The 21,432-nt window shown below is 39.0% G+C and overlaps 1 protein-coding gene across 3 annotated transcripts in view; it reads right to left on the bottom strand.

The window, feature by feature from the left end:
• Positions 1-21,432, bottom strand: part of CTSC (cathepsin C) — a 44,145-nt gene continuing 22,713 nt past the window's right edge. Inside the window, exons 3-7 of one of the 3 annotated variants that reach the window (XM_002754706.6) lie at positions 19,328-19,494; positions 16,178-16,324; positions 7,177-7,292; positions 2,538-2,669; positions 1-917 (exon numbers count right to left, since the gene is read on the bottom strand). In XM_002754706.6, the coding sequence (XP_002754752.1) occupies positions 415-917; positions 2,538-2,669; positions 7,177-7,292; positions 16,178-16,324; positions 19,328-19,494 (1,065 nt within the window). In that variant the 3' untranslated portion in view covers positions 1-414. The remainder of the gene's footprint in view (positions 918-2,537; positions 2,670-7,176; positions 7,293-16,177; positions 16,325-19,327; positions 19,495-21,432) is intronic. The other 2 variants (XM_009007277.4, XM_078339982.1) reach the window with 2 other exon arrangements.

Genomic DNA, 21,432 nt, shown 5'->3' with positions numbered 1-21,432 from the left:
TGCAGTTATTTTTAAAATTTTATTTTAAAAACTGGAGCATTTATTTTAAAAGTTTTGATAAGTATTGCCATATTTTCTTGTGATGGTACAATTTAAAAATAAGTCTTTGTTTTCACATTGATTGTTTTAAAAATAGCATCTGTTTGAATTACAAATGATTAAGCAAACTCTGTTACTTCACAGTTCACCATCTTCCAGAAAATTCCCACTTAATTGAATACTTAGAAAAAAGTGGCCAGTGGTTGATTGAAAGGCATATTAAAAATAAGGGCAATTTTAATTCTAAAGACAAAAATCTTCATATAAATCTATTTGTAAGCTTCTGAAATTACTGCTGAAAGTCTTCAGTCTGTGAATATATCAATTCCCTTTTACAACTGATGCTGATCATTATGAAATACTGGGAGGCATACCCTACAATTTAGGAATTGGTGTGGCTGCCACTGCTATGCTCTCAATTGCACACTCATCAGTTCCTCTGCGGATCCGGAAGTAGCCATCTTCTCCCCAGCTGGTGCCCCAGCTATTTTTAACAATCCAGTAATGTATCCCAGAGGCTGAGTCCGTGCCATAGCCCACAAGCAGAACAGCATGATTAGTCAGCTCAAAGGGGTTGAAAGGGTCTCTTAGACCAGTATGGTGGTAGATCCCCTTGTGGTAGTGGAGGAAGTCATCGTAGACCTCAAAAGCAACTGCCATGGGCCCATGATGGACCAACTCAAGCTTCATCAGGGCTTCATTGCAGCCTCCATAGAAACCTCCCACATAGTGGTACTCAGAGGAGTAATAACGAAAGCAGTCTTCCTTCATTTTGCATGGAGAATCAGTGCCTGTGTAGGGGAAGCAAGCCTCTTCCACCACCCCAAAATCTTGGGCATACTTTCCTGCAATGAGGTATGGGAAGCCACCTTCACAGCCTGAAGATGAATAACACATATGGTTATTACCCCTTAGTAGAAAAAGCTTTATCCCATTTTCTATTTTTTTCTTCTTTGTTCCATCATTCTTTGCATGTTACCCCTGAAAGGTGTTCTTAGCTTACGTGTCACTTCTTCATCCATCCATTTTCCAGTTAGCTAACTATACTTTCATTAACAGATGTTTACTTAGCACCTAATATAGATGCAGATATGGCATAGTGGTTAAGTGGGGAAGCCTTGAAGATTACATAGGTTTAAAGCCAAAGTTGTGTGAAGAGTTTAACTTCTCTGTACCTCTGCATACTTACCTGTAAAATCTAGATGGCAGTAGTACCTTCCTCACAGAGTTAAATTAGTTACTTCATGTAAAAGTAGTAAAAGTTAGGTATTATGGCCATTGCTAAGCAGCCAGACCCCACATCTTGGCTCTTTCTCAAGTAAGTCTTTTCCTGGATGACCTCTTGCCAAACTGTCTTCCCTACCTTCCTCCTGCAGTCCTGGCCCTATTATACACATTTATAACTCTGTACTTTTTCCTTACTGTTCTTCACACTGTTATAATTAATCTCTATCTCTCACTTAACTGTAAGCTTCATGAGGATAAAGATTGTCTTGCTATATTATAGCCCCTATAGCCTAGAAGTCACAAGTGGTATTTAGTAAGTATTTTAGAAAGAATAAAAGGCTCACTGGAAAATAACCATTCATCAGCAGTTTCACTGGTGAGCTGGGAAATTCCTAGTGGCCAAATCTGGGCTTGATAGCATAAATCTTTAAAATGGTAATGTTTTTCCCTCAATCAATTACAGCTGTGTTTTTGACATACATCACATATAGCCTGTTCTGAAAGCCTAAGTACAGAATTTTTTTTTTCTTCCATAACAGAGACTCACTCTGGTTGCCCAAGCTGGAGTGCTGTGGCATGATCTTGACTCACTGCAGACTTGACCTCCCAGGCTCAGGTGATTCTCACACCTCAGCTTCCTGATAGCTGGCACTACAAGTGTGTACCATCATGGCCAGCTTATTTTTTGTGTTTTTAATAGAGATGGGGTTTTTCCATGTTGCCCAGGCTGGTCTCAAACTCCAAGACTCAAAAGATTCACCCATCCATCTCAGCCTCTCAAAGTGTTGGGATTCTAGGCATGAGCCACTTTGCCCAGCCCTAACTACAGAATTTTAAAATTCTCCCAGAGAGAAACCAGTGCTAATATGGTTTTAATAAGAGTTAGGTTTTGGAGATGATGATTAGAAGTAAAATTCCAATGCTTAAAAGCTGTGAAACCTTTAAATTATTAGAAAATTTATTTGTTCCTATTCCCCATCCATAAATAGGGATGATACTTACTACTTCTTAGAGTTTTGAGCATTGTTAGTCAATATATATAAGAGGCAGAGCTCACTCAATATATAGTAACTATTGACATTTTGCTGATGGTACAGTGTATTCCATGAGAAACCATCCATTAAAAAGTGATACGACCAGAGTCACACCCAGGTTTTCTGACTATAGACACTGTGCTTTCTCTACTGCACCAGGCTTTTGCCTTTGCCAACAATAGTCAGCTGAATATAGGTAAATAGCTCATAAAGTGGTATCTGAAATGCATCACTTACCTTGGGCATACTGGCTGCAAGACACAACCTCCTGAGGACTCAGGATTGGGGTCTGAGAATTGTTAGTTAGTATACGAATTCTTGCTTCTAGCATGCCCATAGAAGCAAATGAGTAGCAGCTGCCACACGATGCTGGAGATGAAAAAGAAAAATACACAGTCCAAGAGACATCTGAAGCCTCACAGAGAATCATGCAAAAACCTTAGTGAATCAGATACATTAATGTTTTTACTGAATACTGTTGTTCATAAGAATACACACGATAAGAAGACTCGACTAATAAGCATTGTTGGGCTTATTAAAGCAACCACTAAGATTTCATCGTTTTTCATCAAAAGACAAACATAAGTTCATGGGACTTTCTTAGAGAATATTTTAGAAGCAAAAAAAAAAACCCCTAATAACTCCTGAGAATCTTTTGACAATAATCTTGATAATGACGATAAGATTTATGTCTACATATTCTGAGATATCAGGTTGGGAGAAAACTGTGTAGGAATACATGTGGGCTGAGTTTTCAAATACCTCTAATGCAATGAGATGAAGGTTTAGTTCTCTTCAGAATCATGTTGAAACCCCAATCCCCAAGGTGATGGTCTTAGGAGGTGGAGCCTTTGCGATTAGTGACCTAATACAAAAGGCTCCAGAAAGAACTCTCATCCCTTCTACCATGTGAAGTTATACACAGAAGTCCGTCAGTTTGTGAGTCCTATAACCTTTTAACTATTACCATTTCTGATGTTTCCTAAAATTATCACCCTAAAATTCTCAGATTGACCATATTATACACTGCTTTTGCTAATGAGAAATTATCTAAATTATGAATATTAGAAAAGAAGCACTTGGAAGAAATCCCTGTGAATCCATCTAGTATTCAACCTGCTCACTTGATAACGTGTAAAGGTGGCTCAGAAAGAAGCAATGAGCTGTCCAAGGACAAACAACTAATAGAAAACAGGGACAAGTGCCTTAACGTCTCTTAACGCAGGATTACTGTCCTTTTCAATGTAGGTCTGTATCTACTTTAACAAATGTTCAGATTTTCTCTCCCTGTCTTGTAGTCACTAGACAGAGCAAAATTAACTTCTATCTTTTGTTTTCAAAGCCATGCAGATGATACCATCCATGGGACCAATCCTTCAAATGAGGGAACGATAAATAACATAGTACACTGTACACCGAACATATAACTATGTTTAGCAGAGCCTTCCAACAGTGAAAAACACACTGAACTAGGAGTCAGAATTTTTTTTCTTCCTCCTTTCTTGTTTTGCCCCTCATTCTTTGTGTAACACTAGACAAGATCTTACAAATAGACATTGGCACCCCATGAAAGGAAACCAATGTCAAATAAATAACATCCTAAGAGTGTCTGGAAAGGGTCCCACTCTGACCATCCAGCTTTCTCGGCCCATAGCAGCCATGGAAACTATCTCTTTCAGTCTTGGTACTCTCATTATCTGACCATCTATTACTGTGGGAGGGACAGGTCACAAGTGCATTCAAGGGCTCAGAATATGTTCTATTTACAGAGCAGTCACAGGAATAAGGGGAAAAAGATAATCTTCAGCAAGCCCCTGACTTGTCCAGAAGAATGTGTCAGCTATCACGGTAATTAATGCCTTATTTCAAAAGGCAAGGCCAATCTGATTCTAAAAGAACCATTTATCTCTTAAGAAGACTGTAATGATATAAAGAATAAAAAGTAAATCTAGCCCAGCCAGAGCTCTGAAGTAATCAAATCTCTACAGTCTCAAATAGATGTTATTTTGAGGTTCAGCAGCTCCTCACTATGTTCAGCAGCTCCTTTCAGCAGAGAAGAACACACTGAACTAGGAATCAGGAGTCAGGATTCTTTTTTCCCCTCCTTTCCTGTTTTGTCCTTCATTAATTTGCAACACTGGGCACTTGACCTTTTGACATTTTTTTTTAATCTTTTGTGTAAAATGAATTGGGTGGAACAGTTTAAGGTCTCTGGCTTCCTGCTCAGATAGTATAAACACCATTTTGAAACAAGACTTAAATGGTCTAGACTTAAACCATTATGAAAATACTCTGTATTTTTTAATTAATGTGACCCAGGAGAGACATTTCCCTTCTCTCTTAAAAATACAATAATACGGCCGGGCGCGGTGGCTCAAGCCTGTAATCCCAGCACTTTGGGAGGCCGAGGCGGGTGGATCACGAAGTCAATAGATCGAGACCATCCTGGTCAACATGGTGAAACCCCGTCTCTATTAAAAATACAAAAAATTAGCTGGGCACGGTGGCGCGTGCCTGTAATCCCAGCTACTCAGGAGGCTGAGGCAGGAGAATTGCCTGAACCCAGGAGGCAGAGGTTGCAGTGAGCCGAGGTCGCGCCATTGCGCTCCAGCCTGGGTAACAAGAGCGAAACTCCATCTCTAAAAAAAAAAAAAAATAATAAATTAAAAACAGCATAGCTGGGAGAAGAACAAAGAAAAGCCATTCTGTCCTATTTCTAAGCTTCTCTTCCCTCTCATACCTCAAAGTATTAATAAATCTAGCTATGAGGCTTGTTCTTAAATCTGTTTTCAAGTGTAAAGGTAAAACCTCCTTTGTCCTCCCACTAATTCTTTTTTCTTTAATTTCAATTTGGTCTCTGACTAGAGAAACCTGCGAATTCCCTTTATTGCAGCTAATTCTGAATTCTGGGTTATAGAGAATACTACTATTGGCATAGTTAGTGGGAATTTTCAAGTAGTTCAACTGGTATGAAGAGAAAATACTTTTTTCTCCAACTTACAATACAGAAAAAATAAAAGCAAGTCAAAAGAGGAACCTCTAGTACATCATTTTCTCAAATACCCGACAAGATACTACAGAAGAGGGATCAATTCAGAAGCAGTTAATCCATCAAAGCCCTCTGTTTTGAAATTGCCATTTCTCTGCACTATCATATTTAAAACAGTCAAAGAGCAAAGAACACTGGAGCAAATAACAGCGTTTACCAAGCTATAAGAAAACCAATGTCAAATAATTTGGCTTTAGAGTAACTAATTTCCTTTTGCTGAATTATTATCTCATATAACTTGTCAATAATATCTTTTGGGAAGGGTTTGCTAAACTTTTCTACCTTCTCTTATGCTCCCAGTAAATTTTAAAAATGTTTCGTTAAAGTTGTTACTTTAATGTATTGCTTGTATGTCTTGCTAAACTGTAAATCGTCAGGACAAGGACTATGTCATATTAGTCTCTATTTTCTCTGCCATTAAAAAAATGCCTAACATATTTTAGATTTGCTGTAAACAACACCAGAAGCAACACTATAATATCAGTAGCTCACATTATATTATGACAATGCTAACGATGTACCAGGACCTCAATGATCAAGTCAACACATGATAGGTACTATTAATCTTCTCAAGTAGGCATAAAAGATCTATTTGATGATAGGGTAACTTGCAATCTCTTAACATCAACCCTTCAATTTCACTTTCCATTCATTTCTCAATTATCTTCAAATTTTTCTTATTTCTAATTACACTTTTTCAAAGAAGCCCTCCTCAGGAAACTGAGAAGGTAGGGAAGGATTTCAGGACCTATACTTTCTTTAGCTGAAGTGCCCCAGAATAACTGGTAGAAAAGCAAAGAGACGAAACCCTTGAAGAACAAAAATGTTGCTCATTGGCTGTTATAAGCCCTGTGTGGGGCGCTCTACATTCAGAACACTGCAAGCACTCAGTGAGATGGGAGCTTGAAGGGCAGGTGAAGATAGTGAGACATGGAACAGGTTGAATGTCACTAAAATTTTAGCAAAGGGAAAAAGAACAGTTTATATTTGGGTACTATAAATTTATAATCCTCCCAGGAGACACTAATCCAATGTTTCCAGACACCAAATACTAAACCTATTTTATAGTAACAAATCAGTCATACATAGTATTATCTTCAAAATGGGCTTAGAAGTAATAAACCAGAATACGGTATGGATTTTTCAAGTCATTGTTGGCTAACACTCAAGATAACAAGATAATTTGCCATCAAGTGCAGTTAGAGGACGCGTTATGAAATCAACTCACGTTGTATTAAATTTCTGAAAATAACCAGTAAAATTCAATGATAGGAATACTTTTCATGAACCTGGCTCTGCACTCATGCCATTGCTCAGGAAGCTGGGTTAATACTTACCATCACATATTGTATTCTAATGTAAAGTGATTTAAAAAATTATCAAAAAATAAATTTAAGGAATTATTGTATGGGTTCATGTAGTAATTAATGACTAAATTAATAGGGGTGGGGGAAGCGAAGGACAGGTAGCAAAGAAAGATTCCATAACCCACTTGCTGAATGGTACACAATTCTTTGCTTCTACTAGAATCTTTCCTACCAGGAGGGCAAATAAGATTGTCTTACATATCACTCTGATTGTCACTAGCTACCTGAAAAATACATTGAGAAGAGTACTGAAGAAATGTTAAGCTCAGTTGGAAAGATAACTTTTTGCCAAAGTCTGTCATAGATATGAAAGGAAATAATTCATTGGCCACCTCTTTTCTATTTCTGTAATAAAGGGGATCATGCCCATTCCATCTAGGTATCCCCAAAATCCAACCCATAGCGAATGTTCAATAAATAGTTCAGAAGAAATTAATAAAAAACTCGGAGTTTTCTTTACCTTGGTTTCGAACAGGACTGACAAAATTGATACCATGAACATTTCTCCAGTCCCAAGATGTTGGCAAATTCAAAATCTTTTGTTGTATTTCAGCACTCAGTGGTGCGGGTTTGGGCCTAGAAAGGAAATACACATTTGGTATCAACATATAGTCTTTCCTTTGAGGATGATTTCCTAAACTCTATTATAATTCTATAATTTAAGCTACCAGACTAGCTAGGATCTAGATTCAGATCCAAAGAGTGCTTGTTGTATGAGTGATTCAATTTGTCAGTTATACAGCGGAGTTGTGTAAATGGCTTTTATTCACTGTTTCTTTTTCAGGATCTAGTATTAATAATTTTCCCTTGTGAAATGGCACTGGTTTTGTATATCACTGTGATGTTATTTTTAGTATGCCTGAATAGCTGCATTCTTACTCGCTTTAGAAAGTTTTTTTTTTTTTTTTTTAGACAGTTTTGCTCTGTTGCTAGGCGCCAGGCTGGAGTACAATGGTGCAAGCTCACCTCACTGTAACCTCCACCTCCCAGGTTCAAGCAATGTTCCTGCCTCAGCCTTCCAAGTAGCTGGGACTACAGGTGCATGCCACCATGCCCAGCTAATTTTTGTATTTTTTGGTAGAGATGGGGTTTCACCACGTTGGCCAGATGGTCTTGATCTCTTGTCCTCATGATCCGCCCACCTCAGCCTCCCAAAGTGCTGGGATTACAGGCATGAGCCACTGTACCCGGACACTTTTGAAAGATTTTTGACCAAGAAAGGGAGGAGAAGCAGAAGAAGACATACAAAGGGTTTAGAGAAAACAGAGGAATCACTGATGTTTGACTTAGAGACAGACACTTTGGTAGTGGCATGGCTGTAAAAGTGAAGTTGGCAAAGAAATAAAAAGGTCTATGTGAGGCAGGAGAATAGGGTCTGGAAGGCCAATTCACACTGACTTCCTAGAACTAAATAAAATGAAAATACATCCGCAATGGCAGCAATGTGAATGGCTTTGTAACTTCAATTCATCCTCTTCGGTTACAGAGGCCACACACCCCTGTAGTAACATCCTCCTCATTAACACAGGGCCCATACCCAGAAATGACTTTGTAACTTTACTCTACCCTCTTCATTTACATAGGGCATACACCAAGTAACCAATGGAAAACCTGTAGAGGGTATTGAAACCACAGAAAATTCTGCAAGCAAGACCTTGAGCCATTTACGTGGGCCCACTCCCATCCTGCGGGGTGTGCTTTCATTTTCAAAAAATTTCTGCTTTTGTTGCTTCATTCTTTCCTCGCTTCATTTGTATGTTTTGACCATTTCTTTGTTTGAAACACCAAGAACCTGGACACCCTCAACCAGTAACATAAGCATAACATATGCTGACTAGCTCTGAAAACAGCAGATAAATCTGTTTCATTATGGAATCACACCTTATATGATACTGTTGGGCTGTAAGACACCCAAAGGAGTTGCCTAGGCCCATGAATGAACAGACATTTTTGGGAAATGAGAAAACTGTTCTAATAGTGGCTCTGTATTAGAGATTTCACACATACATACACACAACAACACACACACACACACACACACACACACACACCCTACACACAGAGAGCACCACAGCTTGAGACACATTAGACTTCTTGGAGTTTCCCAGAGCCTGCCAAATGCCCTCTCTGTTCCCTATCTTTGTGCTGCTGCTCCAGTAACCAAAAGTGCCTGTTGCTCACCACTTAGAACTCCCCTAAGAGTTTTTCCTTAACTTCTAATTTTTAAAACTGCTCATAAAGTAGCCTCCACTCACCAGCCTGCAGCAAAAACTCACTTCCTCTTTCTCCGTGCTCCTTCGAATCTCTTGTTAGGCCACTACAGTCACACTGTGGTAAAAATAGTTTTTCTGTTACTATAAACTATTTGCATCTCTTATTCATCTGGGCATTGTCCTACCACACTGTTCTAATTTTTCAGTGGTTACCAGATGTTTTTTACTAGGCTACAATTTAGTTTATGGCAAAGATTCTTTAAGGGCTATTTCATGCCTCTACACCTATTCCCAAGTGGTCCTGTCTCTCACAACTTCTCTTAGATATGACACAGGTTAAGAATACATGACAAAATGGAAAGGAGATGAAGAAAAGAGAAAAACAACAATTGCTATTCATGAATAGCAACTGTAACTTTGACAATTGTATAGACTAGAGAAATGCTAGTTCAATTTTTCACTAATTTTCTTTCCTAAGCCAGTCACATTGGTTGAAGATATATATGATACAGAGATAAATATGAGATGGTCCTTAACCATATGGAAAACAATGTTAAGAGACATAATACATACAAAAATTACTATAACAAATAGAAGTTACAGTAATGCTGTAAAACACACAACTTGAACAAAGTCTAAATAATCAAGGCTCATAAAAAATCTGCTTCATAGGCGATTTTATATATAGGATGAGAGGGAAAACAAAGCTTGGACACTTATTGTGAGATTTTTAAATAAAAACTAAGATGCAAACAAACTTTGAATGGAAATAGTTTCTGTGGTTTCACATTCAGAGTGTACGTTGAAGAAGAAACTCAATTTTTTTTTAATTCTCTCATTGAACACTATCAACACAAAAGACTTCTGTGAGCAAAGGCATCTGGGTTTCTCCCCACACATCAAGCAAGCAACCAGTTCCACAGTGCATACTATCTGGGTGTCCTCTAATCCAGTTTTGACACTATGTACCTGGGGATGGCATCAAATCTCACAGGCGAGGGCTCCATCCCTCAAAAATGCCCCCTACGTTCAATGCCAACTGAATGTCCCAGTTGTTTACCTGTGCTTTTGACCAACCAGCTATAATGGGGGTAACCTATGACACCCTCCTTGGGTTCAATTAATTTGCTAGAGTGGTTCACAGAACTGAGAGAAATACTAACTACAGTTTATTGGTTTATTATTAAAGATACTACAAAAGAAACAGATGAAGAAATGAGTAGGGCAATGTAGGGGGGAAGGGGCACCCAGCTTCCATGCCCTCCCTGAGCCTGCCACTGGGTATGAAATTCCACATGTTCAGCTTTCTGGAAGCTCTCTGCACCCTGTCCTTGTGAGCCTTATGTGGAGACTTCATTGAATAGGCATGACTGACAACCATGTAGAGAGGTGATTAGACAAACAGGATATGATCTAAATACAGCAAGGCCTGTCTTTTCAGCATCTTAGCTTCTCTGTGCAGCGTTCCTTCCTTTAGGGTATAGAACAGGACATCTTTGGAAATGAAGGTCTTAAGACCCAAGATCAGAAGGCAGGAGAAGATTAGAGTCCTATCCTGGGCAGGTGAGAGGAGGGCAGAAGATGACAGAGAGAGAGAGAGAGAGAGAGAGAGAGAGAGAGAGCGAGATTCTGTTTTCTGAGGCCTACTTCTGAGGCCTAATGTGCCCCAACATTAAAAGACGGTAACAAGGGCTATGGGAGTTATGAGCCAGGAACCGTGGACAAAATCCAGTATGTATTAACTAATTTTCCTGTTTAAACCTAAGAATATAGTAATATAAAGGATAAAAAAGACATTTAAGTTTGGAAGCGTAATGTAATTTCAGGGCATATAATTTTATCACTTACTATCTGTGTAACATTTGGCAAGGAACCTAACATTACGAAACTACAATTCACTTCTATTAAACTGGGCATAATCATGTTTACCTCAATGGGTTAGGAAAATTCAATGTAATAATGGGTAACAAGTGCTTACAACAATGCCTTTCTCTGATAAGTCCTTATTAAAATGGCAGCTGTTATGATGATAACATCCATGTCATTGACAGAATTAAATAAGATGCTGATACTGTTTAAAGAAATTATCTGGCACAAAACAGTTGTTTCAATATTAAGTTCCTTTTTACTGCCATCCTATAAGGAGGAGATTTGCCCATCAGTGTACACACACATAAAATAAAAAGAATGTGAGAACTGAGGCTTAATGGTGTTGTCAAAGGTGTCTGAACCACAGCAACTCCATCTTGAAAAGGAGCTGGCTAGCTGAGACCTACTGTGCTGCATTCTCAGCCAGTTAAGGCATTCTAAGTCACAGGATGAGATAGGAGGTCAGCTCAAGATACGGGTCATAAAGACCTTGCTGATAGAACAGCTTATGGTAAAGAAGCCAGCTAAAATATACCAAAACCAAGATGGCAATGAAAGTGACCTCTGTCTTCCTCACTGCTACACTCCCACCAGCGTCATAACAGTTTAAGGATGCCCAGTGCAGTGGCTCATGCCTGTAACCCCAGCACTCTGGGAGGCCAAGGCGGACGGATCATCTGAGGTGAGGAGTTCAAGACTGGCCTGGCCAACATGGCAAAATCCCATCTCTACTAATAATACAAAAATTAGCTGGGTGTGGTGGCTCATGCCTGTAATCCCAGCTACTTGGGAGGTTGAGGCAGAAGAATCATTTAAACTCGAGAGGTGGAGGTTGTAGTGAGCCAGGATTGCATCACTGCATTCCAGCTGGGCCACACAGTGAGACTGTCTCAAGAAAAAACGGGATGAGATGACAACATCAGGAAGTTACCCTATATGTCTAAAAAAGGGGAAGCATGAATAATCCACCCCTGTTTAGCATATAATAAAGAAATAACCATAAAAATGGGCAACCAGCAGCCCTGGGGGTTGCTCTTCTATGGAGTAGCCATTCCTTATTCCTTAACTTTCTTAATAAACTTGCTTTCCCTTTGCACTGAAGACATGCCCTAAATTCTTTCTTGCATGAGATCCCAGAGCCGTCTCTTGGGGTCTGGATCAAGACCGCTTTCCAGTAACAATGTGAAAATGAAGAGAGAAAAAGGGGAGTCTGAGGGAGGAAGAGGTGAGAATTACAAACATTTTAAGTACATGATACAAGATTGGCTCTTAATCTTTTGGCCTACATTCTTTACAAATCTAGTGAAAGATCTAGATTCAGAAATGCTCATAAACAACAAATTTGTCTGTAATTGCAGCAGTTTCACAGACTCCCTATATCTCAAGTTAAGAATCTTAGACAGTTTCTATTATCTCACCGGATTCTTATAACAGAACTAATTTATATACAAAAATGCTAGTGAAAATCAGGCAGCCAGACTATAATATCTGCTGTAGTATTTCCTGCTGAAGTAGGAATGTCACTCAATTCTATCTCCTTATCTTAAACCTTCTATGAAGTTTTAGTCATAAAAACAGTCCTTCATAAAGCCAGCTCTTCTCTGAAACAAAAGTGCTTGGCTGGAGGGAGAAGGGAGAAGGGGATAAGGGAACGCTCACGTTTCAAAGTGTTCTAGTTCATAACGTGCCCATATGCCTCAGAAACATGGCGCATGACATGTGGTGAAGGAGCTGTGACTGAGGCTCATACCTTTCAGGCAGGAGCCATAGTCCCCTATGCTCAAGTGCTAACACTTCTCCTCTTGATGCTTGTTTGGATTTTTGTGGTTGAACAGGTCTCAGCCTCCTATCTCATACAGACACATTAGGACTTCACTTTTGTGAATATGCGAAGGGGATATGATATACTCCACTTTCCAATTTTGATTAACTAGAGCATCTCACAGACAAGAAATTCCCTAGAATAAATTTTAAGAAATACTGCAAAAGATTCTTTTAAGAAAAGGGTAAATTACGGGAGGATGCCATCAGCTGGATAGGAAAAATGCCTCACCTTAGCATTATTAGTCTGTAGATGAATAAGTTAGTAATGTTAATATGGACAGGAGACAGCAAAATACTGGGTAGAAGGCAGTTCCTCAGCAAAAGTCCCACCCTCAAGCCGAGACCCAAGGCCCTAAGTGAAGACAGGAATTTCTGTTTCTGCACCCAAAAAGGTGCCTTTGGGCCCACCACACCCCTCATCCTTCCCCCACATAAACCCAATATCTTAGTGGGCACAGATACAAGCAGCTGTGATAGGAGTGGAGGAACAGAGCAGCAGAGAGCTGTGGAAAGCAGTGGGGCAGCACGGCAGAAAAGGAGGGAAGAGGTATCTGAACCTGGTGGAGAACAGGAACGGGGGGCCTCCAGTGGAAGAACACCTTTCCACTCCATCCCCATTCTTCAGCTGAGAGCCATCTCGCAGACAGCCACCTCTGCCACTCAATAAAACCTTGCACTCATCCTTCCAGCCCAGGTGTGATCTGATTCTTCTGGTACACTGGGCAAGAACTTAGGCTGTCATACCGGCCCCGTCCTTGCGATAAGGCACAGGGTCTACTGAGCTGATTACCACAAGCCATCTGCAGACGGCAAAGCTCAAAGAGCACACTCTAACACGTGTTCACTTGGGCTTCGGGCGTCCCCAACACCCACTCCTAGACACTGCTGTGGGGCCAGAATGCAAAAGCACTCCCCATGGCCTCTGCAACAGCAGGCATCCAAAGGAGCCAGGAGCCACAATGTCCTGTCATATGCCTATGAGGGGGAGAAGGGAACGCTCACATTTCAAAGTGTTTTAGTTGAGTAATTATTAATAAATTAGTCGCCTATTCAAATAACAAATTTGAATCATGACCTCTACAGATATTAGAAGATTAACCATTGTATTCTCTGAGAATTGGAGAATATGTCAATGTATTAAGGAAAAATAACTTACCTAAATAATTTTTCAACTTCTGCTAGCTGCCCATTGCTTTCCAATCCTTACTCCTTAGTCACATGATCCTAAAGCAGAGTATGGCGTTATAGGACGTATCCCTGGCCATTTAACAAACGTTAAGGAACTATATTAGATAGATGTAGATCCTAAGCTATGTCTAGCTATAGGTTTGAAGAAATAAATTTTTTTAATTCTCTAAATTTCTGACTAGACAGATTCAAAGTATTATGGTATAGCTTGCCAAACTACGAAATACACCATGGGGCATGGGGCATATGGGTTGAGTATAGAACTACACTGATAAATAGCTTTTTTTTCTGGACATCAAAACATAGAGAAGATTTTAAGATTTTTTTGTAGGTGACATATTGACAATTACCGTAGGCAAGTTGAGGGCTATCTGAGGCAAAGGGAACAGCGCAAATGAAAATCAAAGTTTCCATTAATCGTGTCATATTGTTTGAAAGCAGATCAAGGTGCTTAATATAGTTATGGTCATAATTAGATGGCTTTGGATACCAGGCTAAATTTATACATTAAATAGTGGGCAGTAACACAGTCCCATAATCACGTAACGGGTTCTCCTTGGTCACTGCCTACACAGAGCTGATTGTCAAGACAGGGAAACTACAATAGAAAACAAGTTTAATTCGTGTAGAGTTGGCTGTATGGGAAGTTGGAGTTTTATTATTACTCAAATCAGTCTCTCAGAACTTGGTATAAGAGGATAAAACTAGAAGCACCTCATCCAATAGCTAAGAATGGGGACCAGGAGAGGTAGAGACCAAAGAGAGAGGGCCAAAGAGATACTAGGCATGAAACTGCCTTGGCAAAAATTCTATCAGTGAGAAACACTGCAGGAAAGCGATCTTAGATAACCCACCCCGCTCCTTGCCTTCCACTTAAATATTCCTGGACTATTGGACCAAGCTAACTTTGGAAGTCATTTTGGCTATAGGTTAAATGACAATGGGCCTTGCCCTGAAACTCAACTGCTTTTGTGAAGCTAATGAAGGCCAAAGAGAGGAGCTTGAGTCCTGCTAAGGCACAGACAGGAGAGATCGTCAGCCACTATTCCAGAGGTTTTAAGACATGCAACTCCCCCAATTACTCCAGCAAATAACATCATTATTGTAGAACCTAAGACTGGCTTTTGAAATATCTTTTCAGGGTTTTTTTTTTTATTTTGTTTGTATGTATGTATGTAAATATTTATTTATTTACTTATTTTTGCATGTCTGACACCCATGGCTCTACCTGGACCCAGCAATCCCACTCCTATGGCCCTACCTAGAAGCAATTCAGCCCAGAGGAGGGCAGCTTTGACCCCCTCTGATTTCACTTACCCCAACCAATCAGCAGCAAGCACCTGTTACCTGGCCACCACCAACCCTTCAAACCTGCCTTTGAAAAACCCCTACCTATGAACTTGGACAAGATCAAGATGATTTGAATATGAACTCCATCTCCCATGTGGCGTGGCCAGCCTAGTGTCTATCAAGCACTTTCTCTACTACTTTGCCATGGTCTTTCTTCATGCAGCAGGCAGGAAGAATCCCTCAGGCAGTTACAGGCAGGAGGCTAATCCATACTGTAACGTGGTAAAAGCCCCATAAAACTGCAAACCTCGACCATACCTTGGCTTTCTATTGAAACTTCTCTCTGTAACACAAATGTGGTTGGGTTACAGAGGCAAGCAGTCCAAACCCATGCCATCTTGGCCCCTTCGACTTGTAATAAGTAATTAAAGACTGTAATTTCCACCCTACCTAGATAATGTGTAAACAAATGCTAATCTTGACTTTTGTGAACCACTTAAGTAACAATCAGAATGTCAAAAGTCCCCTGGCCCTTGGAATATCCGGAGCCCCTCACCCTCATCTCCGCCCAGGAGGTGATTTACAGAATCCACTAGCCCTCAGAAAACCCCCACCCCTGCCCCTCACCCTCACTCCCAAGGTGGTTTTACAGGTATAAAAGGTCTTGACACCCTCCTTTCAGGGCCATGGGTTGGAAAGATGTGAATCCTCCATGGCTGCTGGCAATAAAGACCCTGCAATTTGGCATACTTTTGTCTTGGTGTTGACTTTCTATGCTCGGGCCAGTACAACAATACCATGATGAAAACAGGACACAGCTCCATGCCAGAGTGTAGAAAATGGAAAGAGGGCAATGGAAACAACAGACACAGGAAAGAAAATCTCATAAATAAGACTTGGAGAGTGACAGAATACATATCAATAGAAGAGGAAGATGGTTAACAGATCACATAAAGATGTTACAAATGGGATGATGAATAAAATGGCAAGCAACCCCAGTAGGACTGGTTAGGAGGGAGGATGGTATTTATTCAGCGTTCATATTTTTATTAATGATAAAGTGAAGTGCTTTGTTACCTTGGGAGTCTTCGACTGTGGCCACCACTTCTCCTAATCATATCTCCCAGGGTAAGAGTCTCATATTCCATGTATGTAGTTGCAGTCCAAGACTTCTGAATGGCATTGAGAGCTTTCACAAAGTTGTGGTTATATTTGTAAAGCCTACTAAAATACCCGTCCCCAAAAAAGAGATCATTTCAGACACAGTCTTTACTGATGTAGAGTAATTAAAACAGACATTTGCTCTCTGTGCCTAAGTGGAAAGTGGTACAACCTTTCAGGAAGGTAATTGGCAATATGTATCAATAGCCCAGAATAGCCTCACATGTCTTCTCTAAAAATAAAAGTTCAAGTTAACTAAGATGCGTGTATAAGGGTTTTCCATGAAGTACTTTAAAACTACTAATAGATTGTAAATAATCTACATAAATATTCTAAGGGACTGATTAACACTTCATTTTCTATATAATATAGTCATTAAAAATGTCTAGAAGATTATTTAATAATAGGGAAGAATGCTCGTAACTACATTAAATATAACAAAAGGAAATCAAAGTTTATATAGAATAATAATCAATTTATCAACTTAGACACAGTAATATATATGTATATTATATATGTATAGTAATGTATATGTATGTGTATATATGTATGCACACACATACACACACACACGTGCACGTACACACTATAAACATATTTTTTAAAATGCCAAACATTGTTACTTGATTGGTGACATGAGATGCCCAAATTTCCCCTACCCTTACAGTTTCTACAGTGTACCTTTATAACCTTTTTAATAAGAAAAAAGAGAACAGCAAAACCTGTATGCAACATATATGCAGCATGCAAACATTATAACCATATGATATAAAAATAAATTATACTTTATGGAAGTTTGGTTTATGCCTGTTACTCAGAATTTATTTCTTGAACTAGTATGAGCAGCAGCACCTGGAAGTTTGTTAAAAATGCATACTTCAGGTACCCAACCCAGATCACCTGCATCAGAATCTGCATTTTTTTAAACTAGATCCCCAGGTAATTTACAATAACATTAAAATCTGAGCTGCATTGGTTTACCTCATGCCAAATGCTTAGATACAGATGCAAATAGACTTAACACACAAAGAGCATATTTACAAAGCAGAAAAACTCAGAGAGTTAATTATTCACCTAGTTCAAACATTTATCATACTTGTGTGCTAGATGCTAGGAATTACAGAACTCACCATATTATTCCTATTTAAAAAGATTCTGTGGTTTGCGAATGCCTCACTCACTATCTAAGATTTCCATAAACACTCAACTATGTGAAGCAAGATATAACTAACCTGAGTAACATTTTAGGCATACTGCAAACTCTTTCTCTTATAAATCATGTGTGTAGAGAGAGAATTTTGATATGGTAGGAAAACCTGAGCACACTGAAAATAATCAGAAAAACGGGCAACCAGGTTGATAATATTTTCATGTTTTTATCAAAGTTCTTTCCCACCCGTTGCAAAGTGTGGAAAACCAGAGAGGTAACTTTATCAAGCAGATTATAAAACTTTTATCACATTTATGACTATACTAACACAACAACAAAAACAAGTTACAGTTGTTTCATTGTTTCTTTAGGCACAAGAATAAATTTTAAATTGTAAAAGAAATACTTCTGAGATATTTTCTGACAGTGAGAGTCAATATTTCATTGACTGTAGGTATTTGAGGAGCAGTAACCAGCCCTCCTTCCCTTACTTTACCATAACATCTAGCAAAACTTCATGTGCTGATATGTGCATTAAATAACACGACAGCATCCTAGGTCTTAAATACTGTTATTTTTGGTATTTAAGATCCAAAGAGATTAAAAATAATGTATCTTACTATGGGATAACAGATCATTAAGAGCTAAAAGAGACCTCAACAGAAATTCAATCCCACACACTCATTTCACAGGTGAGGCAATGCAGACTCTGAGCACTCCGGCTGGGAGCTTCACTAAATGAAACAATTGTTTGGAATATCAAATAGAGTACAAAGAGTACATAGCATATCCTAAATGGTAGGGTGCAAAGTAAAAAAGTTAAAAGGAAATGTGTAGCTCTAGGATCAAGCCAAACAAAACTATTTAAAACCTAAACTTAAAATGAAGGGGATGAATTAGTCTAGATCTTGTTCAGCACTTATGCAGACAATTCATTCTGCTTTAAATCATCTCTCTTACCCTCTGGGCTGCAGTCATTCATTGCTAGTGTTGCCTGGTTTGGGATGATTTGTACATGTACATTTTTCGTGGTTTTTACAACTACATAAAACAGGTAAGGTAACAACATTTTTCATCTCTTCCTTCCAAAACTAATAAAGTCTTATCTGAAACCTATTCATGTGGTTCACTGTTAGTTATAGCAGATTTAATTTAACAGAAACCATTAACTGCAGGTTATAGTCTGAACTCTGTCCCCCTCAAGATTCATGTTGAAATTCGAAACCCCTGTATCGAAGTCCTATGACTGTCTTTTGGACACAGAGCTTTAAAGACGTAATTAAGGTAAAATTAGGTCATATGAGTGGGCCCCTACCAATATGACTGATGCCCTTATAAGAAGAGAAGATTAGGACAGTCAGAAAAGACTGTTTAGGAGCACAGTAAGCAAGCAGACATCTGCAAGCTAAGGAAGACCTGGAAGAAGCCAAACCTGACAACACCTTGATCTTGGACTTTCAGCCTCCAAAACTGTGAGAAAATAACCTTCCTAAGCCACCCAGTCTGTGGCACTTTGTTAGGACAGTCCTTGCAGACCAATAGGCTGCGTAAATACTAAAAACTTGGATTTTAGTTACTTATGGTCTTGTTTAAAAGTTGCTCAATTAGTAACACCTACACTTCTTATAGCATAAACATATGTATCTACATGTATCATGCAACACATTATCACATGGCAACAAATAAAATGATTTCATTTAAAATAAACATTTGTCCATTACTTTTGGAATACTTTGAAAGAGTACTCTCAATTATATTGGTCAATTTATTTTTCCAGTAAAGTTTTACATAGCATGGCTAATATTTCTAAGCCAAATAAATTTTGTAGAATCAAACTAAAATTCCAAGAATGTATACACATGTTCATATATACTATAAAACAAAATGAAATATATGTCTCACTTGTAACAACTCACTTTTCCTGAGAATTCTTAAGGTCTGCTGTGTTGACATACATATTCTCAGAGGCAGTCCCCACCTTCTTTCCGGTGAAACAAGCCCAGTTCCGGCCCAGCACATCATGGACCCACCCAGTCATTGTCTCGTTGCAGTAGCTGGTCACCTTGCTGCCCTCTTCTTTATACTGCAAACAAATAAGGGAAAAGAAAGCCAAGTAAAATCTGTTTCAAATTTCAGGTCTATTTCCCTGGCTCTCATTCACAGTAAATATGCTCCTATTCACCCTTTGTTAATCAAAACAAAAACTTCACCCTGATAGATTACATTCAAAGAATTATTCTAGAAAAAGAAGAGGTACAAACTTCTCTGTGGTTAGCACTGTTGGCCACCAAACAAAATGTATACAACAAAACACTTCTAGGAATGAAGGGCAAGGAAAAAAACTAAAAAAAAAAAAAAACAACAACAACAGAGTATTTGCCACATTCAAAGCATTTTTCAAAAATGACTTCACTTAATCCTTACGAAAGACTATGAGGATGCAGATGACAATAATCACATTTTACCAAGGACAGAAGGAGCTCAGAGACAATTAAGGAGCTCCTACCAAGGCAACAGGGCTGTTAAGTGGCAGAAACAGAATTCTCCTCAGTCTATCACCACACTTTTCCACTGAGACAAGGTCCTCACCAGGAAACTACAAAAACAAATAATGAGCATTACCTATAGAAACAGAATCCTTTTTCTTCTGTCAATCTCTCAATTTATTGGCATATTCTGATCATGAGGGGGCTAAAGTAACCTGAGTATTAAATACACTCTTTACACTTTATTTCACTAATGTGGACCTTTTTCTTATTTCAATGTTAAAACTAAAAAAATAACTATTAATTTTAACAGATCCAGGATTTGAACTAAGATGCTCTGGCTCCAGAACCTAGTCACCCTCATGTTAGAACATCTCCTCATGGAGGCGGGACACATGATCCAGGATAACAGCGCAGCGTGTGGGAGACAGAAAAGGAAAATGCTGTGCTAAATCTCTGAGGAGAGACTTGGGCACAGACAATGGCAGGCTCTGACTTAATTTAATAGAAAAGACTATCTGTAGAACCTTGGGCGAGATTTAACTAGGCTTTAGTTCTCTCGCCTGTGAAATAAGGAAACTAGAAAAAAATATCCTCGAAGATATAAACATTCTGGGATTTCATGATCAAATGCAGGGTTTAGTAAACACCTACTATAATGGCCAGACAGCAAACATTTTACATGTTGCAGGCCACTTAGTTCTCTTGCAGCTGTTCAACTCTGCCCTTGTAGCACAAAAGCCATTAAAAGCAAGACAAACAAATTAGCACAGCAGTCAACTATGTTTCTATAAAACTTTTATTTACAAAAACAGGCAGTAGGGTGGTTTTGGCTCCACAGGTTGTAGTTTGTGGACTCCTGCTCTACTCTAATACACACTATTTCACTTGTTCAAAAAGGTTGGCAAACTTTTTTTTTTTTTAAGTGGAGTCTCGCTCTCTTCCCAGGCAGGGAGTATAGTGGTATGATCTCGGCTCACTGTAACCTCGATCTCCCGGGTTCAAGTGATTCTCCTGCCTCAGCCCCCAAGTAGCTGAGACTACAGGTATGCACCACCATGCCCAGCTAATTTTTTTTTTATTTTTAGTAAAGATGGGGTTTATCATGTTGACTAGGATGGTCTCAATCTCTTGCCCTTGGGGTCCGCCTGCCTCAGCCTCCCAAACTGCTAGGATTACAGGCGTGAGCCACCACTCCCAGCCGGCAAACCTCTTTTTGAAGGACCAGATAGTAAATATTTTAGGCTTGCAGGCTGGAAGACCTCAGTCACAGCTACTCAACCTAAAAGGTGTGCAGGGAATATATAAAAGAATGAGGTAGGCTCTGTTCCAATAAAACTTTACTTACAAAAGACGCTTATACTTTGCCAACCCCCAGAGGAATGTGTAGGCTAAACTACACTAAAAGTTAAAATTAGCTTATTGTATCTCATTCTCTGAATTCAAACACAATTTAGGGGAAGAGTTAAAAATGTACGGCTTTAGAATCCAGAAAAACTAGACTTAAATTATGGGTTTCACCACTATGTTATATA

The sequence above is a fragment of the Callithrix jacchus genome, chromosome 10 (assembly GCF_049354715.1).
Source record: "Callithrix jacchus isolate 240 chromosome 10, calJac240_pri, whole genome shotgun sequence".
NCBI classification, from domain to species: Eukaryota; Metazoa; Chordata; class Mammalia; order Primates; family Cebidae; genus Callithrix; species Callithrix jacchus.
The sequence above is the reverse complement of the archived record's forward strand: the minus strand, read 5'-3'. Positions and strand labels throughout refer to the sequence as shown.